Raw genomic sequence first — 27,677 nt, 5'->3', positions numbered from 1 at the left:
ATCCGGTTACAGGTACAAGACAAAATTCCACAGGCAGATTTATGAGTACAAAACACATTGGTATGCAAATTACGATGACGCCATGGGTACCTCCGGAAGACGGTAGGAGAAACTAGTTGCGCTCGGTTTCCTCTGAAATGCATGTTTTGTACATTTTGTAAAGATAATTGTGGCGCGTGTGCAGCACAGTTCTGAGGTCATAAGATCAAACCTTCCTGTGTGGAGTTTGCATGTTCTCCCCATGCTTGCGTGGGTTTCCTCCCACATTCCAAAAACATGCATATCAGGTTAATTGTCCGGTCCAAATTGTCCCTAGGTGTGAATGAGCGAGTGAGTCATCTGTCCCTGTGTGCCCTGCGACTGGTTGGCCACTAGTTCAGGGTGTCCCCTGCCCGATGATAGCTGGGATAGGCTCCAGCACCCCCGCGACCCTACTGAGGATAAGCGGTGCAGATAATGAATGGATGGATGATTCGCACACAAGGAGCATTTTTACAGATACGAGTTTTCCTTTAGTGTCTTTTTCCAGGTACGCCCTTTTGACAGCGATCTTATTTCTTAAGTAGATACAATCAAGTACATTTAAAAAGCAAAATAACTAATGGGGTTTCACAACTTCGATTTGAATTAGGCAAACACATTAACCATATAAATATTTGTGTAACTGGCAAATAGTAAGCAGAAAACTGGTTTATAAGTAAATATTTTTTCTTTTATTAAGAGTCCACTGGATAGAATGTTGTTTTTCCCTCTGCCTTTTACTGGAACCTTCAACATGGAGTTGACGAAAAAGCTCAAGTGTCAAGCAAAGGTTCCTGAAATGAAAAAAAATAACAAAACAATATTTGTGTAAATAATCTAAACAAAGTTGGACGTGATTCACAATTATTCAATAAAATATAAATGATATTTACATTTTGAATGTCCAACTCCTTCCTGTAGTGATTGCGCATTTTTGAACGTGATAGGCTAGCAATTAAACAAAGTATTAAACAAACTCCTATCAAACAAACACTAACTTCTATCAGATGCCGTACTGCCACCCACTGCTCCTCCTAAAGTGAATGAAAACAAAATGCACTTTAGCATATTTTTGCAAAAGTACACAATTTTTCAAATCATGAGGTACCTTTGTTAGCATTATAGTGAAAGCGGGATCATTCCTAGAAATCAGACCATAGCAAGTTTGTGAGGCTTGTGGTGGTTGGTCTATTGCTTCCACGTAGACAGGTGAATGGTTGTTTTCTGATCCCTGACACTCAGGGGGAAGTCTACATAAAAAACATGGAATCAATAAGTTAATGAGGAAACACACATTGATCTGTGGCATCTTAAAAGTCCTGAGTTACAACAGACACTTCGACGGAATCAAACTCACCGGCTCATAGGAAAGAGAGCACTTGGTGCTTTTAAGGTGAGGCAGCTGTAGGTGTTGTTTTTGGAATAAATATTGATGTTTACAATCTCGTTGCCTAAAGGAAAAACACACAACAACACAATATTAATGCATTATATTTTGGTTTACAATCATTACAATTAGAATCGTCATCATTGTTATTGATAAAAACGTGTTTTACAATGATATTAGACATAATAATCCTGGATAAACATGTACTGTATTTTCTAAAATACAAGGTGCACCTTCAATTATTTGTTCAATAAATAAAAGTACTGTATTTCATAGACATTTCTTTTACAAAAAAACCTCTTCACTGTCAAATTATAATTCAAAAAATAATCTATGTGTTTTAAACAACTGTTAGGATCAAGAACCCGATCCACTTTACTTTAATTGATACTGTGCTACCATTATGTGGACGTCATGGAAAACGGCATTTACCTTTCAGTTCTGTCCTACAGAAATCATACATTTTTTCCATGATCAAAATCTTTGAAAAAGCTTCAGGGAGCCACTAAGGAGTGACAAATACCTGCATGTGGCTCCAGAGCAAGTTTAGCGGGTGGAGAAGTCCAACTTTTTTGGCAATAGAAAACATCTTCCTCTGTTTAGCCAACCAAAATGCAGAACACAATGCACAACGAAAATCCGCCAAGTACCAAAATCGTAATAAGTAAACCGCGATAAAGCAAAAGGTTAATGTAATAAAACCCCCTTTCAAAGATGTTTAAACAAAACTGGTTTCACCGATAAAATAAAACAATTAATTCACTCATAAATGGTTACTATAAGTAGTAGCATTTAATTGTAAAAATGCATTTCTAATTTGATTTACAATATTTTCCGGTATATAAGGAGTCCTTTGAAAGTACCAGTATTAGTAGTATAGTAAAGTATAAGTAACTATAGCAAAATTTTGCCTTTAGGGTGCGCCTTAAAATCCAGAATATATTTTTAGCATTTTTAAGAAAAAAAAAAAACGATAAAAACCACAAATGTAGTGTGGATAAGTGGGTTGGAAGATGAAAGAATGACTGAATAAGACGAAGAAAACAATAGGATATGCAATATTAATTATTTAAAGTAATTGTTTTGATACAAAACCCACCCCCAAGATGCAGCTGGCTAGCTGTCAATGTTGTGAAGAGGAGAAGGTTTTCAGAAAGGCCATGACTGGCTGTAACCGCCAGAGGCACCTTGAGATGCAAACTTGTGACTCGAGAGGATTGTGATGATGAGTCAAGTAAAGCATCGCTATCCGTTTTCGCTTTTGTGACCTGAGATGGGCCTGGGAACACAAGTTCATCTAAACTCCGGTTGGATTTTACGCACAGATGGAAGTGCGCTAGTGCAGACAGAAGATGGTTCCAGTCCTGAGAAACAAAACAACACATTTATGATCAATAAGAAGAATAAATCACATCGTGTCATTAGGCATGGCATTCACCCATATTCCATTCAAGGTACATGTGCCACCAAAATGTGAACAACTGTCTTATTAAAATCATCTATTTTTTTTCTTATACTGCAATTCTTATTTTTAACAAGTCAAGCTCAAGAGAAGTGTTTCCCAAACTTTTTTAACCCAAGCCACACTTTTTTTCTTTCAAAATCTAGAGGCATATAGTCTATACAAAAAGAAAAAATTAAAACGTAATTTTCATTTTTAAAAAAAGTTTAATTTATCATCTGGCCTGAATTGACAGTATAACGTTTTTGTCATCCTTTGTGGTTACCATGCCTCAGGAAGTGATGAAGTGATACGGGTTAATCATTTTGGTTATAGTTTTTTTCTATATTTTTAACCTTGTTTACAGGTTTTACTATATTATTTTCATCTAGAAAATAATAAGAATGATACTTAGATGAGCAAAATAATCTGAGGGTGGAACTACCATTTTTTAAAAACTATGTTCCTTCATATTTTTAGTTAATATAATGCAAGATTTTTGATCTAATAGACATTTTTTTCCAGAGTAATCTTAAACAGCTTCATCAAACAAAATAAGTTATTAAATGTAGCACCTAATGAAATGTGCAAGACTTCACTTAATTCAATATTTAAATAAAATATTAACATTTGACAGATTACACATTGTAGTAAATCTCATCTCTCATCTCATTAGCTACACCGCTTATCCTCAGTAGGGTCGCGGGGGTGCTGGAGCCCATCCCAGCAATCATCGGGCAGTGGGCAGGGGACACCCTGAACTGGTTGCCAGCCAATCGCAGGGCACACGGGGACAGACAACTCACTCGCTCATTCACACCTAGGGACAATTTGGACCGTTCAATTCACCTGAAATGCATGTTTTTGGAATGTGGGAGGAAACCCACGCAAGCACGGGGAGAACATACAAACTCCGCACAGGAAGTCTGGAGCTGGATTTGAACCCACGCAGGAGGTTCCCAAGACATGAACTGTGCCGCACATGCCCTAACCACTGCGCCGCCGTGCTGCCCATTGTAGTAAATATTTGGCGATATAGGTTATCAAATGAAATAAATTAATTTAGTTAGCAAACAATAATTTGGTAGTGGATAGGTGGTTAGCGCTAAGCCCCATGGTGCGGATGTCCAGAGTTCAATTCCAGCAACGGCAGTCTCCCATTGAGGAGTTCTCCCCGTGTCTGCCTAATTGTGTGGGGTTTTTTTCATAGAATACAAAACAAAAGTTGAAGCAACTGGAAGCTGTTTTAACAGCACAGCAGCGCTTTTTAATGACACCCTGCGAATCAAATGAAAATGCAACAAAGGAGAATAACAAGGTGGTGAAGCTGATCGCCGACCACTGCAATTTATTAAAAAAATGTTCAAAGAATGCCAGGCTGAATAGTCATCCCCCACATATTTACAGCTTACCAACTCTGGCCTGTTTTCTGAAATTTTTGTGCACCACTGTCTCAAACCAAATGAGTGTGTTATTTTACTCTAATTTGTGTTAAATGTAGGTGGCACGGTTGATGAGTGATTAGGCACAGTTCTGAGGTCATGGGATCAAATCCTCCTGTGTGGAGTTTGCATGTTCTCCTTGTGCTTGCAGGGGTTTCCTCCGGGCACTCCGGTTTCCTTTCACATTCCAAAATTGTCCGAATTGTCTCTAGGTGTGACGAGCGAGTGAGTTCTCCGTCTCTGTGTGCCCTGTGACTGTCTGGCAACCAGTTCAGGGTGTCCCCTACCCACTGCCCGGGGATAGCTGGAATGTGGTCCAGCACCTCCACGACCATACTGAGGACAAGCGGTGCGGATAATGGATGGCTTTATTAAATGAGGTCCATTGTCTATTATTACATGGCTGGCTTTTGTTCAAATTAATTTTGACTCTGGAATTCTCTCTATTAATTTTAATACTCACCAAACTAGTCCAGTAACTTTTCTGCCCTCTGCCTAACAACATAAGGGCCAAATTTGCTTCAGACTACGCAATTATTTATTGTTCTAATTGCAGAAGACAGAAAGTCCATAAAGTGTCACAATGTACAGAATTCCTTTGTATTGTACTTAGACTTATTTACGATATAGAACTCTAAATACGCCAAAGTTAGCAAAATAAATAAGCAGACCTTACCTTTGCCGTGTCGGGATTGGGCAAGATCTGATAATTGCTGTAAGAACCGAGGCAGACAAAGGAAATAGCTAGTGTCAGGAGACACAAGAAAAATGTCACCGCTGGAGGGTTGTGGGACACGTAATCTCTTAAGTTGCTAACCGGCTGCCAAGGTGCCATCATTGAACACAACTAACCCTAAAATGAAGCAAACGCAGAAAAGACACGTGCATCAAGTTAAATAGGATTGTGCTCAAGTTTATACTACGGTAGAGGTACTTAGACAAAAGCACACGTAAATGAGCAGTTATACTCCAGCGTCCGTGTTAGCAAATTGCATGTTAGAAAACAATCATGCTACAAGTTTGTTTTTCCTTGTTGCACTACAATGTAGATACTACATCAGCATAACCCTGTTGCAGCCTAGTAATGCTGCATAAGCAACAAATAAATGACATACCTCTAATCAGGGCCAAGCTCACGACATCGTTATTTTTGTGGGAAAAAGGTGTTCTTTATCAAACACATTTTTTTTACTTAGATAAAGTGTGAGGGGAGTTCATGCGCTCGGTTGATAGCAGCACAAGTGTTATCTCTACGACACTTTACCGCTTTACGACTGTAAACTGTTTGGACCAGGAAAACCACGTGATTAGCGATACGGTAATTTATCAGTGACGTCACTCAGTTGCGTGTGCAATCAGGAGCAACAAGTACAGAGTGTTCGTTGATTCGATAAAGCATTAAAAACAAATAAACGGGTATAGTATGCCAATGGCATTTAAAGGGACAGAGTGTAGTATTTAGAGCCTTCTAGTGCTGAATATAAACTTATATAATTAAATAAAACAGTGATTTATTTAATTAATAAATAAATGTCCAATAACTATCATTTACATGCATTAAAAAAAAACTCGCAGAAAAATTTGTATTTAATATGACGCTCACCTAGTCAAGTCATGTTTATTTGTATAGCCCTTAATCACAAAGAGTCTCAAAGGGCTGCACAGACCACAGATTATTGCAAACCACAGACTATTATGACACCATCCCCTGATCTAAAACCCACATGAGGGCAAATAATACACAGATATTGTCAACATAAAATATAGGCTATTCATATGCTAAAGAATAGAAGTGTGTTTTAAGCTTGGATTTAAACTTTTCCACCGAGGTTGCAGATCGAATCTCAGGGGGAAGAGCATTCCACAGCACCGGGGCCCGAATGGAGAACGCTCTCGAACCTGCGGATCTCTTCTTGGCTCTTGGGATCACCAGGAGACCAGCATTTTCAGAGCGAAGGCTTCGGACCGGAACATAGGGGGAAATTAAATCTGAAACATATGAGGGAGCAACCTCATGCAAGAACCTTAAAATCACACCTAGAGGGAGCAGAAATGACTGTCTCCCAAAAATCTGTCTTTTTTCCCCTTCTTTGTTTTTATTTTTGTCTGCTGTTATCAATATTCTTTGGTCCTTGCAGCCCTTTGAGACTCCTTGTACAAAGGGCTATACAAATAAACATGACTTGTTTTTTTGCCCTTTTTCTTTTCTCCCCCCACCTTTCTTTATTTTTCAATGTACTTTCATCCTTCTTTTATTATTCCTTTAGTTCCTTATTTTTTCCCTTCCTCTTTTTTCTTTACTTGTTTCTGCTATTGTTGAGTCTTATTGGTTTAGAATGTTCTTTAGAAAAATTGTGAAACTTATGTCAGAAAGCAAAACATTTATTCAAAAAATATAAGAATATAACAATTACTTTAACAATGCCTGCCAAAAGGTGTGAATATTTATTCAAATTACAAAAAAAATCAAGACTCAATCAAATGCAAACACACGTAACAAATTTATTTCATATGCAACCCATAAAAAAAGGTTATTTTTCATATCCCTTCACAGGCAAATCTCCCTTATGTGCCATTATTGCATAATCAGTGCAAATAATCCCCAATATTTGAGTTTGTAGTCCAGCATCTTTATATGAGATATTTTTGGAATTAGGATGTCCAGGTAACTTTGACAGGCTTAAATGCCCAAATATCCGGTTGGCCCATGTGCAGCAAGTCTTTGTATGGAGAAGTGCTCCATTTGAAGGCAGGCACCTGGTCCCAAGTTGGCCCACTTACAGCCAGCATCTCATAGTGCCGAAACATTCCATAGGAGGTCACCTTTATCAAAAAAAAAAGCATCACGATGTTTTAGGCAATCCCTATACTTTTGTAGAATGTAAAAAAAAAAAAAAAACACCTTCATGTCTGTTCCTCCATGAGACCTCTGATGTAGGGCGCCAAATGGATAAGTGCCATTTGCCGGATTTAGGTCTGAGCGAGCTGATATAGCATTCTCTCCATTCTCGGGTGGATTGCAGTCTTGGCAACGTGACAAGGGGTCTTTTTTAAAGTTGTTGTATCTAAACATGTAAAACACAAGTGTCATAATTATGTCTTATTTGGATGCACAAAAAAGTTATCTTGTTTCATTATCGTAACCTCATGAGGCGCATCATGGACGCTAGGTCTGTAACAGTTTTCTGGTCCCTTTTGAATATTTGAGCTCGGGGATTGAGGTCCAGGGAGAACCAAGAACCAAACTTCTTTACCAGCTCATTGCAGCCACTCGCATTAAAGATGTCCTGATAGTACCTACAAAGTTAAAAGATGAATTAGGAGTTTTGTCTCGCTCAAAAAATTGTATATACAGGGTGTTCCAAAAGTCTTGGGCACATTTGAAGTCCTTATATCTCCTTAACTATAAGCGATAGTACGACAAAAGTTGTGCCATTTTAAAGCTAATTACATTACGTTTTTTGTGAGGTATTTATTTTCTTCTTTGGGAAGTCTTCATTGACTTGAAAGCGCTAAATAAAAATGCAGACCATTCTTTCTTTTCAGATCAATTAATGGTCATCATTCAACCAGCAAAGTGTTTTAGGTGTGCTTGAATTTGCAAAAACAAAATCACGGACAGTTGTTAAACATGCATTTTGCAGAAAATTTGGTAAGGAGCCACCAAAGAGGAAGTCTGTTGTGAGATGGAATGGTAAATTTATCGCATATGGGTGCTTATGCCCAGCTAAAAAAAAACAGGACGCCCCTCAATTTCAGATGTGATTGAACACGTTCAAACTGCTTTCCCCCGTTAAGAAAGCATCAGAAGAGCAAGTGGGAACTTCAGTGTCCTACACAAACTGTTCGCCGTGTCTTAAGAAGACGACTGCAAATGGCGTCTTACAAGCCAGTTAGTCCAAGAGCTAAAGGAAAATATTCCACATAAACAGCACACGTTTCTGAACACAACACTGCCAGACAGATGGAATGGGTGGTCCGGGCGAGAGATCAGTATTTCATGTCCTGGCCACCCAAAACCTTTGCACTCAAACCATGCAATTTCTTTTCATGGGGATTTGTTAAAGGATTGGTCTAGGTGCCGCCTATTCCTAGAAACGTGGATGAGATGAAGGCAGGAATAACAGAAGCCGTTGCAACCATTGTCAATACAATTCTGGGACATGTTTGGCAAGAATTTAACTCTTAGCTTGATATGTCGTGTGACCAATAGTGCTTACATTGAACATTTCATGCATAAATTGGGATTACAAGCTTTCTAAATTGACCAGAGGTGTTTTATATCCTTAATAGTTTCTGAGATATTCAATGTCAAACTGTGCCCAAGATTTTTGGAACACCCTACATTATGAATCGATACTTACGGTATGTTATAACTTGCCCAGTATCCTTTTTGAAGTAATTCTTCTGTTTTATCAGTAAAAACAGTTTGACCTCTGCAATGTTAAAAGGATATCAAAAGCTTATTTTTAACAAACAAACCAATCCCTTAATTAAAGTTTAATACACTCACGGAATCTGTTCCAGCACGACAAACAGGTCTTTCATGTTGGTTTTGCCTGGATTGAAGTTGTTATAATCCACAATCATCCACTGGTTGTTGTACCTAAAAAAATATGTACAGTCTATATTGGAATACATCTTTATTTAAAACTTATTTCCAGATTAAAGAGGAGCTTATTCTTAGATTTAAGAGTATTTAAGATGCCAAAACACTGTAATTGTAACCTGTGCAGTCCAGTTTTGGGATAAAGGGATATAAAAAATAAACGTGACTTGATTTGAAACATACGTGCCACTGTTGTACTTGCTGAATAACTCTGCCCAGGCTTTTGCAGTAACTGCCATACGATTAGCCACAATATTTCTTAGCCATTCCATGACCGTGCCTGAGGGCTGAACAAACTTCCACAAAGCTGGGTTGCTGTTTCCAATAGTCGTTTCCAGGGTAACCTGTGGAAACATGATGGAAAAGTATAACAAAATGGGAAAAAAACACGGATCCAGTTCTTCATGAACGTTTTTAATCGTGACCACAAACAGTTACGAATACAATTTCTTACCAAGCCACTACTAAGGATATAAAAGTCATCGCCAGAAAATATTGAACCAGGGTAGGATGAGAATGCCTGGATCCTTCCAGGAAGTATAAGATTATCTGGGAAGAAAATAGATATCACAAATAGTATCCCAAACGAAATAATAATGTAGAGTTGACATCTGTTAAAAATGGAAAGGATTAACATGAGTAAATACTGCATCCAACCACATGATACTGCACAAGAAAATACCAGAAGGGGAAACTTTGAAAGCGAAAGAGTATTTCTTCATGATGCGCAACATTGACTGGTAGGTCCCCCAGGTGTCATGTGAGACCAGAAGATCTTTGTTGTTTGGCAGCAACTTAATGAGAGCGGAGCATGAGCCAGATCCTACTGGTTGAGTCAGGCTGGATTTATTTAAAGCCGATTCCAAGTCCTCCAGATCGCCACCCATTTGGAAGAGTCTGATTTTGATTATAAAACCATTTTACTTGGTGGGCATGAAGTTTACTGTGTGAATCAAACAAAGGTATATACTTACATAAAACCAAAAGGGTTAAAGGATATCGGGCCAGTAGGAAATGACAAGTCTTCATTGTAACTGTCCTCTAGACCTTTGAGTTGAAGAAGAGCTAGTCGAATCTGCAATGGAAGATAAAACAACAGATTGTATACATTGTAGTGTAGACAGTAAGGCGGTTACAAGACAATGCCACTCAATGCCAATCACTTTAAATGTAATTCGATTTAGATAACTTTTGAAGCTAATTAACATGTTTTCTATTGGCAAGCAACACAAACTGGCGTTGCATTTATGTACTTAAAGAATATCCAACTAACCTGGTACCAGTAAGGTGAATTTGGCTCCTTTTCAATTTGTTCCTGAATCCACTGCAGATTAATAGTGATGTAATTATTGAGACGATCACAATAACCAGAATCTTTTGAGAACGGTCCACAGTAACCCATTAGAGTGTTCATCCAATGTTTGTAGATAAGCTGCACACAGAAACACCCAACAGCAAAACAACTTTAGCGAAAGCAAGCAAATATAGAACTTTAACATGTTTTTTTTTTTTTTTTTTTTTTTTTTAGAAAATGACCTGTGATGTCACAGCAGCTTCCACAGCTCCCGCAGCATAAGACTGGATACTGTCATTGTATTGATTGCTAGTGGTCACCTCCAGAAAAGACCAACTAAATTGTATACAATCAGACTTAGTGAGTGTAGGAATAAATATGTCATAAATGTATGTGAAGATTTAGCGGTGCTTACCCTGTCGTATGAATGCTGTCGGTAAAATTAGCCCACGCAACAAAATCTTCGATATAACCTTCCTTGAGAAGCAGCTGCCCCGTGTTTTTGTCAATGTACGCCGATTGCACTTCAGCTGTAACCAAGTTACTGAAAAACACATAAGTAAGCATAAAAACGAAGAAAAACTTAAATAAGATTGACGCTCCAGCTGAAGGGTTGGCCATGTTGTCGCGATAATGTCACATGATATTCTGAGGAAGCAGTCACCTGACAACAACCAAGGTCCGATATGAAACCGCTAGGGCAGCTTCTAGTCATAAACATACTACATACACTCCTCTCACAAACTACGGCTTCGCCATTTTGTATGTGGCAAATTTTGAGACGGTAACAAATTCATTCATTCATTCATTCATTCATTCATTCATTCATTCACTCATTCATTCATTCTCTGCACCGCTTATCCTCAGTAGGGTCGCGGGGGTGCGGGAGCCCATCCCAGCTATGTTCAGGCCGTGGGCAGGGGAACACTCTGCCAGCCAGTCGCAGGGCATACAGGGACAGACAATTTGCTCGCTCATTCACAATTTGAGGCAATTTGGACCAGCCAATTAACCTTACCTGCATGTTTTTGGAATGTGAGAGAAAACCGGAGAGCCCGGAGGAAACCCACGCAAGTACGGGGAGAACATGCAAACTCCACACAGGAATGTTCCATCTCATTACCTCAGAACTCTGCTGACATGCGCTAATCACTGCTCCGCCGCGCTGCCCGCAACAAACACAGAAAAGACCAATTTCAAAGGAGGTGCAACAACTTCCAATCGTTAGCTGTTGATCATTTAATTAACATACCAATCAACCTGTACGTTTTTGCCATACAAAGTACGTTTATTATGCATTTAAAGACGTTTACGACGTACAAGAAAATCTACGGAAAAACGCAAATTTGTCAATTATGGGTACAATCCGGTATACACCGACTATGACGAAACGGCAAATCAATCAAGTCAAACGAGTTTGCCGCGGTAGCCTCTATCTCGGTATCGTTTTTTTTCCGTTGCAAACGAAGCGAGCGGTTTGATGCTACTGTGCGCATGCATCCGCCGCCTCGGACTTCGTGTGGTAGTTATGTAGTGAAAGGAAGTCCGTCTCTTTTTAGAGAACCGGCTTTTTTGGCTCAACTCATTACAGAGAGCCGTTTCTCAAACGGCTCCACTTGCTTTGATGCATTATATTACGAATCATTGTTGTTGTATAAAGAAGTTAAGAAAAAAAGGAAGTATAAAAGGAGAAAACGTAAAAAGACAGGTTTGTGGTTATCCCTTCAATCAGTATATTACCAACAATGATTTAATGCAGAAAATGAATTCATAATTTGAATAAGAAAATGTATTATTCTACTTAATTATATTTGCATGTATTTTTTCCTTCTCTAGTGAACGTCCAGGCTAATTAATTTTTGAACTTTTTTTTATAATAAACCTCATCCATGTCGAGCAACTCAGTATCTCACAACAAAATGTTAATTGGTTGGCGCCTTGCGTGGCTGCACGGCCGCTATTGGTGTGTGTTGTGTCCCGACGGATCACCACCTTATCATGGTGGGGCACTTTGTGCGTCTCCATGACCCCTAGAGCTATGTCGGCGGGAGTCTCGTACTCCTGGCAGGGTTACCCAAGCCGAACAGGTCGAAGGGTAGAGTCCAGGCTAAGAGTGATCCCCAAAGCTGGTGGCGACACGCTTTGAGGCGGTTTCCCACAGTCCTGGATCCCGGCAGCCGCCTGCAGTTGTAGGAAGATGCCGGTCGTCTAGGGTCTCCCTTGCCACTGGAACCATCTTCTTTACAATCAAGATAGTGGCGTTGGGGAAAGCGCACCCCTTACGCCACTTTAAAAACCATCATTGCGCAGGTATCCTCTTTTACCTGAGTCTCCGACCACAAAAGTCTGGCGGCGATGGAGTATCCAGTGACGGGAGCAGGTTTGAATGAGCTGGAAGCTCTTAGCTGGACCTCTGCACGTCAGCGGCACAGGGCAAGGGTCGTTAGCAGATGGGATTGAGTGGCAGCTGTTTCCGGCAGACCCCTGTGCGTCTGAGCAGCACTATTTAGTGGCCGCACTGCTCACCCCAATTGGGGAAAGGCCTAGAAAAGGTGGCCTAAAGATTGCCCACTCAGCACAGTACCCGGACAGGAAAACGCGCCTGTCGGGACATTCCACTACGCGGTCGAAAACAACTATCCAGGATCGGACTGTTCAAACATCAGCAGACTCACAATTAAAAGAAGATGGTCATCATCGAATCGATGGACAACCCCAAGATTGGTGTGTGTGTGTGAATGGGTAAATGTGAAGCACATTGTAAAGCGCTTTGGGAAGTCTTCATTGACTTGAAAAGCACTATATAAATGCAGATCATTAACAATATATATGATATAACAAAACACATGTACAATATAACATGTTAAACTACCGGTTAATGAATAAATAAATAAAATATATGGTGTCAGATTATTTTGTAAATAAATTTTGTAAGGGCATGGAGCCGTGGAGGTTGACAGGTATGAATTAACCAACATCTACTTTCAAGATCAATTAATTAGTCCGAATTTGAACTTCTCAGGAGTAAAGTTATGTTGGCCAGGGATGGATGGGCGCCACCAGGCTGCACTTGCCCAAGAGACACCACAGAAAACGGTGCCCCTGTGACCCTACTGGTTGAGGGAGCCGTCCGTCCCCCCGTCCAACCGACCCACCGAGCAACCCTACACAGTAATTCAATTCTGATCGTCTGTGCTACAACAAAATAAAACATGTTTCCACATCACAGTACAGTATACGGTAAATCCTACACATTATCAAATATAAATATAGGTCTACACCACATGTGTCAAACAGGCGGACCGCGGGCCAAATCAGGCCTGCTAAGGGATTGAATCCGGCCCGCGAGACAACACTCAGAGAAGCGCGAGAGAAAAACAAGCTGCAGGTTGAAACAGGTCAACGTGATGTTGCCAAAGCTACTGTACTTGTATTTATTTCTCTCTCTCTCTCTTTCTTTCCTTTACACCCTTTTTCTCCCACTCTGTCTCTTTCACTCTCTGTGACTCTCTTTTTCTCTTCCTTTGTTGCTCTTTGTCTCTGTCTCTCTCTGTGTCTTTTAACCTCTTTTGCTCTAACTTCCTTTTTTCCTCTTTTCTCTTTCTCTCTTCATACCCTTCGCACTTTCTTTTCTCTTTTCTCTCCTTCTGTCTTTCTATTTCTCTTTGAATTTCTTTCTTCCTTTCCCTTTCTTTTTCCCCTCTCTCACAACTTTTTATCTTTTGTTTCCCACGCTCTCTCCCTCTCTCTTTTTCTTTCATTGCCCCGCCCTCTCTCCTTTTCCCTCCCTCTTTCTCTTATTTCTTTGTCTCTTTTTCTTTCTCTTTATTCTACTAGTCCGGCCCCCGACAGAATGTTTGTGCTATCGTGTGGCCCCCCGAGTTAAAATGAGTTTGACACCCCTGCCGTAGAGGATGGTGTAGATATTCAATGTTATTATGGCCTTGGAGAGTCTTTCTGGTCAAAAATTCGGAGTCAAAATGAGTTTGACACCCCTGGTCTACACTTTGGCATGCAATTACATACAGTAGGTTGTTCGGGGGTCTACTTTGGAAGTAAAAGGTTTACACTCCAGAACTAGTGCTTAACTTTTTTAACTTAAAATATTAAAGGGACAGTGTGTATTATTTGGTCAAAAGATGTTGGTATACTGCGTCGTGCAACCGAAAACAAGTGCTGAAACTCAAAGGGACCATTTTTCCCGTTTTTTTTTTTTTGCTGATTGTTTCGTAGTTTTTGGATACATGTTGCAGTGTTTGTTTATTATACAAAGCCCCTGTGTGTAATAATTGCGAACGAAAACCAGTGCCACAGGGCACAGCAAAGCGGCAAGTTGCCAGACAAACATTATGGTGAGTTTAGGTAGGGATTCCATTGTGTAAAAGAAATATAAACTTCTCGATTTTATGTAATAGAAATTAACATGGGTATGAGTTTAGGTATTTTTCCCAAGTATTAAAATGAATGTTTTTTTACCACTAGGAAGCACTAAATATTACACACTGTCCATTTTAAATCAAGTTGCACGTTTCCTGACACATTGGCCAAACATGTACCTAAATTGATATTTAAATTAGTGGAAAATAAATTTGTTTTAAAATTCATGGTTTAATTCCTCATGCTGAGATTTTGAGTTTTAGATCAGAGGATGTGTAATAATAGTCTGTACAGCATAAAGCTTGACTTGTCTAGTACAGCGGGGATCTCCAATGTGGTAAAAGCAGGCACCAGGTGGCCCCCAAAGAGCACCTAAGTAGCCCACAGACTGGTTTTGAAAATAACTCACCAATGATGGGTCTTAGTGATTTTCTAGGAAATGTAATTTCTAACTGGAATTAGAAATTCTTTAACGTGATCAGTGTCTTTAAAAAAATGTTTAAATGGTTGACTGCGCTTATTTTTTACCATTTTTAATCAAAACAACTGAGTAATAACAATGATATTGTAACAACAACGTAATGAAATAAGTTGCTATTTTTTATGCATTTCAAACTGGTGGCTTGTCACAAAATCAGTAAAAAAAATAGCTTTTCGGGTTTAAAAATGTTGGCAAAGCCTGATGTGCAGGGATCAAATAATATATTGTATTATCTTTATTGACAAAATAACTGACAGCTCAATTGATATTAAAATGATTGTTGGGCAAGTAGGAATACTCTGAAAATAAAGCAAATCTTGACTTTCACGTTGGACACACCACAACAAAGGACCAAATATTACACATTTCATTTAAAACAAACATCTCAAATCATTCTATATAAAAAAAAAACATCCGTAAAATGAGAAAACAATCAAAAACAACAGTTGAAAATGTTTGTGTATTTCACACTAAATTAACGGTTTTCAAAGTGTATTCAAACATTTCTAGACAATGAAAGCTTTGACAGCACATTAGTTCATCCCTGCTAACATGATAAATAATGGAAGTGTGCATCGTGTTGGTTGGTTGGTTAGATCCCTTAATCAACTAGGCCCGTAGGAGCACCATTTCCTGTGGCGGGCAAGAACAGCCTGGTGTGATGTTACTGGACTCAAATGTCTTCATCATACAGAAGTCAGAAGAACTGCAGTATCTGGCTCAGGGATGCCATAAAATGATGTTAGGTTCCATAGAAACAAATTGCACCTTCTGATTGAATAATGGTACATTTTTAAAAACTAACTCAGTCCGGCTTCAAGAGAATTTCAGTCGTCTGAATCATTTGGAGTTTCCATTGTTTCCAAAATTTCGCCCAGCACCTCTGCCTTTCGTTGCTTTTTGTTGACCACTAAAAACAATAAATAAGATGGGTTATAAGCATGGTTGCGTGTATTATATTCATCACACTTTACAAGAACGGTATTTAAAAGCATTTACCGTGAAAATGTTCAGCAGTTTTCCGTCTGAGGGTTTCCACTGTTTCCTCTGTATCAGCCCATTCTAGCACAAGGCGTCTCCCATAAAGATGGGTGCTATGGCACAAGGCAGCAAATGCTTTCTGGGGGGTAGGACACACAACATTATTCACATTGGCTATACATAGGAAATATAAAAGTGGAGACCATGACGGAAAAGATTTTAATCCAAAACATTTATGGTTTGCCCAAACCTTGGCATCCTGCTTGGTTATAAAGTCGACGAAGCCAAAACCTCTGTGACTCCCCGTACCTGCCACTTTTTTCGGAAGACGAACGGTCTTCAGTTCTCCAAATGTACTGTGAAAAATAAAGAAAGAATTGTAGATGAGTCCATTGATAATTAACAAATGGTGTTAAAAAAGCAGCTGTGTGTCCACAGGAACTACCAAAAGAGTTCTCGAATTTCCTTGACACTGGCTTGGAAAGGGACATTTCGCACGAGGATCTTTGTTCCTGTTTGCTTCTTCTCAACTTGCTTTTTCTTGCGTGAAACATCAGCAGTCCTGGAAAAATAAAAGATGTAAGAAACTTAGAAGTGAAAAGGCGGAAGGGGTTGGATATTTTACAGTTACATTGACACAGAGGATGAAAATGTGATTGGATTCAGTGATTTTGATTGAAAATGATAGTTAAGTAACCACTCTTAATATGTTACATTGTTACAAAATTAACAGGCATATCAATTATGTGACGTTCATATACCGTACAGACGTATTTAGCCTTCTGTTCTGTTTTATTTTACTTTTTATTTTAAACTGCCTTTCAAAATGACATGTATTGGTGTTGGACTTTATCAAACAAATGTCTTCCTTCTTAATTATCCATGCTGGCGAAACTTGTACTCTGGAGAAACTTATAGTCCAGAAAATACAGTTCTCACTTAAGGAAGCCCAAGTTCCTACATTGACATAAAATTTTTTACCTTGTAGCCCTCTCTGAAATCTTCAGCTCTAAACTGTGTTCATCCACACTGCAGCGCTGGAGGAAATATGAAAGAAAAGGCCGTCATGTGTGAACTATAGACAACGTAATGGTAAGCTTTACACAGGAACGAAAGAAATCCAAATACCTGGAGTTGTCGCAAGGCTTTCTGTGCTGACTGAGCGGTATGATACTGGACAAAGCCATAGCCCATTGACAACATTTTGCCTGCAAGAAAAAGCAACTCGTGTCTTTAAAACAGAACTTCAAATACTTGACTAAAAATGCCTTTTGTACCATTTTTTGGGGCAAATACCTGCTTTGTCTTTTTTCTTAGCAATGGTGCATGACTTCACCTTGCCACATTTTGAGAAGGCCTGTCAGAAGACAACAACAAGGGTGCAATTAAAAACACTGAATATATTTTCCCTTTAGACGCCTTTCCAGCCACCATTATCACCAGATAACCATAGGATGCATGCGGATTGTTGACCCAAAAGCATGAGAAGGAGGACAAGTTTAAATAGAGCTAAGGACGATTTGTATGTTGAGTTGCGTTTTTAAGAATCACAATTAACAAAAACAATACGCACAGCTGTTGTGTGTACAGTTCCACAAATTGCAATTTTAAGGAACATGATTTGTCAAAAGCACCGTAAGAGCCTTTCCCTGCAAGCCATTAAAAGAACTGACTGGACCCGAGGATATCATTAGGAATGTCTGCGTTTGCGGTCCCCATTTCACATCTGGTAAATTATCCCTCCCTTTCACCTGGAGGGACGAAAGCATGACCAACTTAGGTGCGAGGTGCCTAACTTGTTTGGGCATTAGTGTTGGCCATGGTCCAAAAATGTTTGTGTGTGTTTTTTGCTATTTTTTCCCTTTTTTATTTTCTTTGTTGTTGTGTTTGTCTTGCTGTTGGTCACCCCTCTTGAGGGATATGACCAAGGTAGATAGATAAAAGTTGTTGCTACTATTTGGTTTGGATTTACTTGAATGCAGAATACCTTAGTAATTGTAAGTAGGATCTGTTTTGTAGAATTGTGTTGTCTACTATTGACTGTAAATTTGCTACTACTGGTGCTAGCCAGTAGCTCTTTTATAAGACCAATCATAAAAATAACATTACATTTTATATTATATGTAATAATACATGAGTATATTGTTAATAATAAAACTCATTTTTATTATTAGTATTATTGATCCCATTAACACCAATTACGTATTTATTGTGGGTGGTAAAGTGTTTTTTTTAAGTTGAATGAATGAGTGAACTAAGCTACTGTAAATATGAACTGGTCGTCTGGTCAACATTTAACCATCTTGCTGCTTGCACATGCTTTGTGCTCATTTGAGATGTGAACATCTAGAATCTTTTTGTATCATTAGGCTGGTATAAACCGAAATTGAATTCTGCCATTCTGCCCAAACAATGCGCTTGCAGCTTGGCAATGTCACATTTGTTTATAAAAACGGAGAGGGGTCTATTAATCAGATTAACATAATGGCACCTTCTGGAGAGTTTCCTCTGTTGTGCTGAAATTTATATTCTTGATGAAAAGTGTGGAGCCTGGAACAGATTCATCCTCCTCCTCCTCTTCTTCTTCCTCGTCATTATTACCTTCCTCCTTTTGCTTTTTCTCTTCTTTCATAACAGCTGCTTTGACTAGGTGAAAAAAAAACATATATTTATATAGCAATTTAAAAATGTACAAGTAAGTGTCTTAATGGAGTGTGTCTGATACCACACCTGGTGGTGGCTTTCCTGCAACAAACACTCCCATGGGCGCCCACTCCAAATACAGCGGGACATGATTGAACTGCGTTTTAGACAAACCAGTGTGTTTTAGTCACCTCCATTACAGACAAACGAAAACACAAGTTCAACGCACCTTACTGAAGGCCAGTCGGGTAAAAGCTCGCTTGGCTTCTGTGGGTTCTAGAAACTCCACAATAGCTGTGAGCCCGGACGGCGGCAGTACAACACGCCCCAAAGAGCCGTGAGTGGAAAAGAGTTCCTCCAGCTCAGACTCAGTCACTCCAGCAGTGAGGTTTTTTACCAAGATCACAGTTTTACTTCTCTCTGCAGCAGCCTATGTAAAATAAAAAAATCAATGGTTAAAGAAATGTGACCACTAATAAACGTTTTCTTCAGTCATACCTGACTAAATGAATCCAAACTAACACCATTGTCAATTAAAAACTGGCGAGTTTCTTGGACGATCTGAGTCTCTCCAAGAGCAATTCGCACTGCGATACTTTCCCTTGTCTCCTGTAGCAAAAACGACAACGGGGGGAAGAAATAAAACACATCATGTTCAAAAGTTTAGTACTCTAAATAATTTTAGGAAAAATATGTCATACATGGTCCAAGACTTTGCTTTTTGTAGTGTTGTATTTTTCCGCAATTGCATCAGCCACTGCATTTGTGCCCAGAAAAAGTGTATTCCAGTTGTGTGAACTGAAATCGTATAGTTACATTTAAAAAAAGAAAAACTAAAGAACAGAATATCATTGATAAAAATGTGCCTACCTGGAGCTTGACGCTTTGTTTTTTGCATCCTTTTGACGTTTATAAGACGAAGAGCCGGGACCACCCACTTCTGAAGATTCACTTTTTTCCTTCTTAAGTGTGGATGGGAGCAGGTGAAGCATCCGACCCTAAAAAAACGGGTACAGTTCTAAATTTATGAGCACAACTGCAAATATCCATCCATCCATCGTCTTCCGCTTATCCGGGGTCGGGTCGCGGCCACAGCAGCCTTAACAGGGAAGCTCAGACATCCCTATCCCCAGCCACTTCCTCCAGCTCATCCGACAGGATCCCAAGGCGTTCCCAGGCCAGTCTAGAGACATGGTCTCTCGGGCGTGTCCTGGGTCGCCCCCGGGGCCTCCTGCTGGTGGGACATTCCCGGAACACCTCCCGAGGGAGGCGTCCAGGATAAATCCATATCAGATGCCCGGGCCGGAACTGGCTCCTCTCAATGCGGAGGAGCAGTGGCTCTACATAGAGTCCCTACCGGATGACTGACCTTTTTACTTTATCTCTAAGCAGGGATCAGAATGGAGATTTTCATTTTCAGCTGAAATAGCCAGCGTCCAGGAATAAAGCAGGGCGGAGCCCCCCCAGACCCCCCCAACAATGCAGCCAATTTTTCTAACGGCCGCCAGGGTGCGCCAGAGCAATAAAGGAAAGAGTGAGACAGTCGGATTTTGAATTTGTTTGCTACGCAAGAGAAAAAGTGAAAAAGTCGGAATGCCTTTGGGGTTCAAAAACAGCGGAAATCCGCGGATCCGCGGAAAATTCTGATCCCTGTCTAAGGGATAGCCCAGCCACCCTGCGGAGGAAACTCATTTCAACCACTTGTACCCGTGATCGTGTTCTTTCGGCCATAACCCACAGTTCATGACCATAAGTGACGGTAGGAACATAGATCGACCGGTAGATCGAGAGCTTTACCTTTCGGCTCAGCTCCCTCTTCACCACGACTGACCGGTACACGGTACGAATGACAGCAGACGCTACACGACCCGTCTGTCGATCTCTCGTTCCATCATACCCTCACTCCTGAACAAGATACTTGAACTCCTTCACTTGGGCCAAGATCTCATCCCCAACAAGGAAGGGGCATGCCACCTTTTTCTGGCTGAGTACCATGGTCTCGGACTTAAAGGTGCTGATCCTCATCCCGGCCGCTTTAAACTCTGCTGCGAATCGCTCCAGTAAAAGCTGGCGATCACGGTCTAAGAAGCAAACAGCACCACATCATCTGCAAAAAGCAGTGATTCAATGCTGAGGACCCCAAACTGGACTTCTTTCCCACCAAGGCTGCACCTAGATTCTGTACATAAAAGTTATGAACAGAATCGATGACAAAGGGCAGCCCTGACGGAGTCCAACTCTCACCGGAAACGAATCCGACTCTGGCCCCGGGCATACAGGAACCGCACAGCCCGGATAAGTATGCGGTACCCCATACTCCCGAAGCACCCCCCACAGGGCCTCCCAAGGAACACGGTAGAATGCCTTCTCCAAGTCCACAAAACACATGTAGACCGAATAGGCAAACAATTACTTTTCTTGTATTTGGAGGAGAATTTGTATACCAAGGACCCACTGGCGTTCAGCACCAGCTTGAAAGACCAGACACACAGTTAGAACTTTCAAAATAACAAAATAATATTAAAAAAAGACCCGTTTGCTCATATTGTATATTTTACGTCCTAGTACTAGTTTTGAACGGTTTTTCAAATGAGCTTCATTTCATACAAAATTCCCCAAAGCAGTTTAGACAAAATGGAAGGGGGCACTCTTTGGAGCTCAACAATGTGTGTGAATTCTCTTAGACGGGTGATTGGAGCAAAACACCACATTGTTTTTAGAGAAGAATTGTAAGTTCCGCTGATTTGTCTTTGTGACTTCAAATGACACCCCCAACATACAAGTCACATGTCCAACATACCTGAAAAATGTGCCCATCCAGCTGGGATAAAGCTGCAACGGCATTCTCTGGAATCATATAGGTAACAAAAGCAAAACCCTTTGGTCTCTTTGTTAAATTGTCAATGGGGAAGAGCACCTCGGATAAGGGACCTATAATAATAAAAAACACAAAGGAGCTTTAAAATTTAAATCCCACTTCCAATAGAATATATGTATTCCCGTCGTGAATATCCAACTTGCCATGTTTGGAAAATAGTTCTTGGATTTCCTCCTCTGTGCATGCGTAAGGAAGGTTTCGGACAAAAAGACGCCCTGATTCGGCAAGGTCCTCTTCTTCCTCGTCTTCTTTAAGTTTCCTGGTGAAGTTTCTGTCGATAGATTTGTCTTTTTGGTCAGTTTTGTTCCATCCAGATGCCTCAACGCGGAATACCTCAATGTAGCGATCTCCTAAGACAAACATGAGCATAAAAAGTAAAATACATCAGAATTTTTTAAATAACTTTCAATGTTATCAAATCATACTATGCAATATATTTCTCACCTAAATAGTCTTTATTCTTCTTCAAGGCATTTTCCACATCTTTTGCTGAGTTTAGATCAACATAGACATAACCTAAAACATAGTTATGAGAAATATATACATTTTGGACTCATCCAACAATTTTCTTTGAAGTTATCAACTACATTCTAGATTATTTACAACATTAGATTACACAATGCGATTTGCATAACCTACCTGTTCTGTTACCACTTTCATTTCTTCCAATTCTGATCGCGGCAGGCTTCTGTGGCAGCATGAATTCTCGAATCTGTTTCTGTTTTTCATCAGAAAACAATATGATAACATTCATTTCAAAGAGTCATATTTGATTTTGTTCTCAGAACAAAAGCTACTACAAAAATTAGAAGTCTTTTCACCTCGTTTACAGTGAATGGGACTCCTCTCAGCTTAACTGTGAAAGCAGTTGCTGGTTTCATCTGGAACAATAACAGATAACTGTCAAATGAAATGGTTAATTGAACAACATAATTCAGACGGATTATCACCTCTTGAATAGCATTTTTCTTAGCTTTTCTCCGATTCATGTCCTCAGTAGAATCAGAAGTTTTCATCTTGAGTGAGTTCTCTCGGTCTCCACTTTCGTAGGCGCTGTCGTTGAGCTGTGCAGGACCACCGTCTTCTTTAGCCGGCCGCTTTTTCTCCTCCTGCTCGTCACTGTCATCCATGGTGTCCCTGTGTTCGTCACTATCATCCATGGCATCCTCCATATTTACCATCTTTGAGCGAAGATACTCCATATCTGACAAGCTGGACTTAAGAGCTTCTTTAGCAGGGCCTAGAAATAGCATCGTGTTTGCTTTACCAACTAGTATTTTGCTTACTATAAAACTACTTCACAAAACATTAAACAACTTCTACTTATTTAGACAGGATGTCTGTGTTAACAATTCCCACATTTACTTACAGTATTTTTTGCTGTCTTTCTCCTGCTCTTCATCTTCTTCATCTTGTTTTTCTTCTTCCTCATTTTCATCATCCGATTGGTCAGAGTCAAAGTTGAGGTAATCATCAGTAGCTGGCTTCTTCGTGCTCTTTGCCTTGACAAGGTCTGGCTCGACCGCTTGTTGCAAAGTGTCATTCACCCATGTTGGTGCTTGTTTACGATTCTGATGCACTGACAGGAACTCCTTGAAAGCGGCATCCTGCTCTAACTGATGAACATCACATTTATATGCAGGTTATGTTTGAAAATAAAGGATAGGTGTCTTCTGACGACTTGCTTGAAATTCATTTAGCTTACAGTCGGAACTTTCCCTATGGACAAAACATTATGTGTAACTTTTTACATCCTTATCCTCAACGGGTTCACAGGTAAGCTGTGAGATCTGATACAATACAAGGGATGTAATAAAATTGTTGTCCTTCATAACCAGGCCTAGACAATTTATTTTACAGTCTGAAACATAACCATGACAATAAAAAGAACACTTTAGCTGGAATTGATGAGCAACAGTACCATAGCCTAATCTAAATGCAGTTTATATACAAAATAATAATGAAACACAACTCACATTTTTCAGTGCACTGAGATGTTCCTTTTTCCCCTTCTCCTAAAAGCATAACACACAAACTTTTGTTTTAAAATAAATCGGATTATATCCATTATTTTTATGAATAAACATTGTAGATTGTCAACCTTTGCATTAGCATTTTTAGTTGGTGTGGCAGGTTTGTCAGGTTCAGAGCCCTGAGTGTGTTTGCTCCACGCTTTTGCTTTAGTAGGATCTCCAAATGCTTTACACAGCTCCACCTGAAATGGTGCAAAAAAGTCAAACACATCAATGGCCATTGAGAAATATATTGTGACGATGAAAACAGCTTTACAAGAACATACCGTTACTTTGGATGTATCCAAGAAGCTGTTGTTAAAATGCTTCAATGCTATATTCGCGTCATCCTCGCTTTTGAACCCAACAAATCCAAACTTTCGGAATTTGCCATCCTTCGTAAACTTGAGTGTGCAGTCAGTCACGGTCCCAAAGGCTGCAAACATCCCTCGGAACCGTTCCTCCTTCATCTAGGTACAGGTTTACACGTTCAAATCTATTGGTACCCTATCTAGCGCTTTAGTGCATGTTTTAATTCTAAGTTTGTCACTTACCCCATTTGGGAGGTTTTTCACGATGAGCCTCGACATATTTTGACGCCGCCAACTCCCAAAAGACGCGAAAAGTTAGATGTTCTATAATTGTCAACAAAGTAACGTGGAAAGTGCAATGGTCGCCATGTTGAAATGATCTTCTTCGACGCCTTCTCTGGTTGACGTTGCAAAGTGCGCCACCCCTCCGCAGTTCAGCGTAATTTCAAATACCGACCAAGTCATAGTGCAGGGGTCAGCAACCTTTTCGGTGCGGAGTGCCACTTTCAAATTTCCTTGTAAATCAGTGTGCCACACCAAGATCAATGACTCGCACAAATTTTTTTTGAGCTGTAATTTTACACTGGTCCGAATATACAACATGGATACACATTTTAATCGTATAACTCAGTGTTTTTCAAGCCTTTTTGAACCAAGGTTCACTTTTATTTATAAAAAAGTTCAGTGGAACCCCGTCCGTCGAAAATGTTTGAAAATGAAGTTATGTCAAACATTTCACTGTACTAACTCATTAGCACATAATTAGTACATAAAAAGAAGAAAATAATACTTAAAATAAAAAAAGAATGATGTTCTTTATGTTTTTCTTTTTTACAGTGCAATCTTAAACCGCTTTTTAAAACAAATTAAGTCATTAAATGTACTGTGCTACCTCAAGAGCAGATAATAAGTACATAAAAGTATATAAAAATCGACTGCCACCAACTGATATGGATGACTATTACGGTTCCTCGTCTGTAGATTGCAAAAATACTGAATAATGGCCTGATTTTTTGGAAAGATAAAATTGGGCAAATTCCAGCAGCACACTAGACAAGGTCTAACGTCACGCTTGTGTGCCCCAGCACACTGGTTGAATAACACTGGTATAACTGACCAATTTATCTTCCACTATTCTTGTTCATCAATCAACTAAAAGATGAATGTGAATAACAAGTGGAAAGGCCTGTAGCCATCCATGACTTCAACTTTTTGCCACAAGAATCAACCATACTCAACCGTTCTTCAACAATGAACTACATTTAAAAAACAAGTGCTATGGACAGCTACCATGCCCTTCATCAATAATATCTTGTTACAGAGAATATCAAAATCAAAAAAATATGAAATAACAGCAGCAATGCGGAAGGCACGCGCGTGCGCACACACGCACACACACGCTTCTTTAAAATATTCGCCATCAGTAAATGGTTTTCTGTGCTCTGCTATGCAGCGAGTAATGTGTTTTTAGCAGTGTCAAAAGGTTTTTAGGGTTTGTGTTTGTTTGCCGTACCTGGACACAGCACGTTTAAATGTCTCCGCCTTGTTGGACTCATCCTTAAATTCATGTTCATGATTCGTCTCGTAATGACGTTTAACACTTGGCGTGCGAGGTACAACGCTCTCGAGGCATAATGCACAAAACAGCAGGGTCATTTTTTGCACAAAGCCTCATTCGTCTGTCCACGCTGGCTGGAAAGAACAAGATGTTTTCGCCGAGGAGCCGTCATTATTCGTTCATTTATTGCGCGCCGGTGTTTCTTTGGCTGGGTTAAAACATGGATCCCTCCTCTTCTGCGAGGCGCGGCACAGACACGCACTCGTACACGTTGAAGAGAAGGGGCGCAACCGTAAACACAGCGCGCAACTGAAAATGTCCAAATTTTTGGTAAAAATGCGCATTTTTAAAATATAATCATTATTACTTTGCCGTGCGCTCGCGTGCCACTGGTTAACCCAGCAGTGGCACGCGTGTCATAGGTTTCCGACCCCTGTCATAGTGGAATCAAAATAAAGGGAAGTGTGTATTATTTAGCACGTCATAAGGTAAAAAAAACATTCAATACAAGAAAAATAAACGTTTTGATACAAATAATTAGCAAAAATACATGAAAAATCATATTATAATAATAATGCTAATTTTAATGGCCGTAGGTGGAGGAATTTACATTTGTTTGATTAAACATCTGGCTTATCGAGAAGTCTATTTTCCTTCCTAATTCTTTTTTCTCTTTTCTTTTTTATTCGTTTTCTCTCTTTATTCTTTTTACTTTTTATTATTTTTCAGCCCAAAAACACAAGTAGAAAAGTTTTTTTTCTGGTTCAACGTCATTTTCTTACTCATTTATTTAGTGATATTTAAAAATATTTGCAAAAAAGACTTGTAATCCTTGGGAGGGGGATGACCTCATGTGCAGTCCCTTCTCAAGGTTTCTTCATTTCCTCATATTGAGGTTTTTGATAGTCTGTGGTTTGCAATAATCTGTGGTCTGTGCAGCCCTTTGAGACTCTTTGTTATTGAGGGCTATACAAATAAACGTGACTTGTCTTGACTTTTTTCTTATCTTTTTCTTTCTTTTTTTCCTTACTTTTATATTTCTTCTTTTTTCTTATTTCCCCCTTCAGTTTTCCTTTATTTTTTTTACCCTTTCGTTTGCTTCTTTTTCTTTTTCTGCTGTTCCTTCATTTTTGCTTTTTTATATTTTTTCTGCTTTTTCTCTTTTTTTCTCAGATCGTTCTCTACTTTTTCAGTTTCTAATGCGTCCTTTTTCTGCCTTTTCTTTCTATATGCTATTTTCCTCTTCTTTTCCCTTCTTTCATCCTTTTTTTATGTTTCATTTTTTTTCCTTATTTTGTGTTCTTTATTCATCCCATTTTTTTAGTTTTTTCCTCGTTTTTCTCTCTTTCTTGTTGCTTTCTTCTTTTTCTATTTTTGTTCTCTTTGTTGTTCACAAATGGCTGAGATAAAATGAGATGAGGCTTGTTCCCTTTGAATCCTCATAGTTTGTGTTTTGGGGGCGGCAGTAGCTCAGGAGGTAGAGCGCTCGTCTTGGGATTAAGGAATCCTAGTTCGAATCCCGGCTCGTCCGTGTTACATGTCGAAGTGTCCTTGGGTAAGACACTGAACCCCTAATACCCCCAATAAGCAGGTTAGCGCCTTACATGGCTGCAAGGCCGCTATTGGGAAATGTGGAGCACATTGTAAAGCGCTTTGGGAAGTCATTGACTTGAAAAGCGCTATATAAATGCAGATCATTTCATTTCATTTCATTTCATTTCATTTCATTTCATTTCATCCTCGTGCTTTATAGCACTCATTTTTCAGTTGCATTATACTATACGGCGACATTTAGAGGTTACATATTACACACCGTCAAAAGGGAAATTGTTTACTATTTACCGCCAACTAGTGGTTAAAAAACGTAATTCATTGACAAAAACAAGATGAATAATGAATAATACACAAACATACATTAACCATCATATACACCTTGTTGGGAATTTAGTATTAAAATGTATCGTTTACCAAATTTTTCGAATTAGTTATCTGACTCCATTAACCAAACACAAACTACATTCACCCAGCAATGCGTGCTCATTTCTTGATGGAAAAGATGAATAAAAATAGCCGACATTTTCACACCGGGGCAGATTTAATTTCATAAACAATTTAACTAAGTGAACTCCATCGGATATGGCCGAATTAGCCGAATTAGTGTCGCTCGAGTCTCTGACCAGCCTCCTCACTAGTCCTCCAGCCTTTTTCCTCTCGGCCCACGTCTCCCCGCAAGATGGCGTCT

The 27,677-nt window shown here is 39.6% G+C and overlaps 3 protein-coding genes across 3 annotated transcripts; all 3 read right to left on the bottom strand.

Moving 5' to 3' along the window:
* Positions 1-690: 690 nt before the first annotated feature.
* LOC148365558 (transmembrane protein 248) lies at positions 691-5,572 on the bottom strand. The gene is made up of 7 exons (XM_088335933.1): positions 5,407-5,572; positions 4,968-5,144; positions 2,508-2,772; positions 1,379-1,472; positions 1,130-1,271; positions 915-1,055; positions 691-815 (listed from the first exon to the last, which is right to left on the bottom strand). Exons 2-7 carry the CDS (start codon positions 5,127-5,129, stop codon positions 795-797), a joined length of 825 nt encoding a protein of 274 aa, XP_088192059.1. The 5' UTR covers positions 5,130-5,144; positions 5,407-5,572; the 3' UTR covers positions 691-794.
* A 1,196-nt stretch (positions 5,573-6,768) lies between these two features.
* plbd2 (phospholipase B domain containing 2) lies at positions 6,769-10,859 on the bottom strand. The gene is made up of 12 exons (XM_088335049.1): positions 10,610-10,859; positions 10,437-10,530; positions 10,174-10,332; positions 9,875-9,975; positions 9,583-9,797; positions 9,355-9,449; positions 9,084-9,244; positions 8,805-8,897; positions 8,656-8,727; positions 7,436-7,588; positions 7,194-7,356; positions 6,769-7,114 (listed from the first exon to the last, which is right to left on the bottom strand). The coding sequence occupies exons 1-12, from the start codon at positions 10,813-10,815 to the stop codon at positions 6,944-6,946; spliced, it is 1,683 nt and encodes a 560-aa protein (XP_088191175.1). The 5' UTR covers positions 10,816-10,859; the 3' UTR covers positions 6,769-6,943.
* Positions 10,860-15,272: 4,413 nt separating this feature from the next.
* On the bottom strand, positions 15,273-24,288 carry rbm19 (RNA binding motif protein 19). Its single transcript, XM_088335932.1, has 24 exons — positions 24,121-24,288; positions 23,854-24,036; positions 23,656-23,769; positions 23,531-23,569; positions 22,924-23,170; positions 22,505-22,794; positions 22,376-22,435; positions 22,194-22,272; positions 21,999-22,070; positions 21,698-21,904; positions 21,477-21,607; positions 19,547-19,674; positions 19,378-19,474; positions 19,175-19,285; positions 18,906-19,106; positions 18,764-18,833; positions 18,525-18,679; positions 17,330-17,390; positions 17,162-17,241; positions 17,015-17,070; positions 16,479-16,595; positions 16,284-16,389; positions 16,052-16,172; positions 15,273-15,962 (listed from the first exon to the last, which is right to left on the bottom strand). Exons 1-24 carry the CDS (start codon positions 24,154-24,156, stop codon positions 15,880-15,882), a joined length of 2,844 nt encoding a protein of 947 aa, XP_088192058.1. The 5' UTR covers positions 24,157-24,288; the 3' UTR covers positions 15,273-15,879.
* Positions 24,289-27,677: the final 3,389 nt, after the last annotated feature.

The sequence above is a fragment of the Urocampus carinirostris genome, chromosome 5 (genome assembly GCF_059441175.1).
Source record: "Urocampus carinirostris isolate Australia breed hairy pipefish chromosome 5, RoL_Ucar_1.0, whole genome shotgun sequence".
Classification (NCBI taxonomy): domain Eukaryota; kingdom Metazoa; phylum Chordata; class Actinopteri; order Syngnathiformes; family Syngnathidae; genus Urocampus; species Urocampus carinirostris.
Note: the sequence above shows the minus strand (reverse complement) of the source record. Positions and strands in the feature narration are given on the sequence as shown.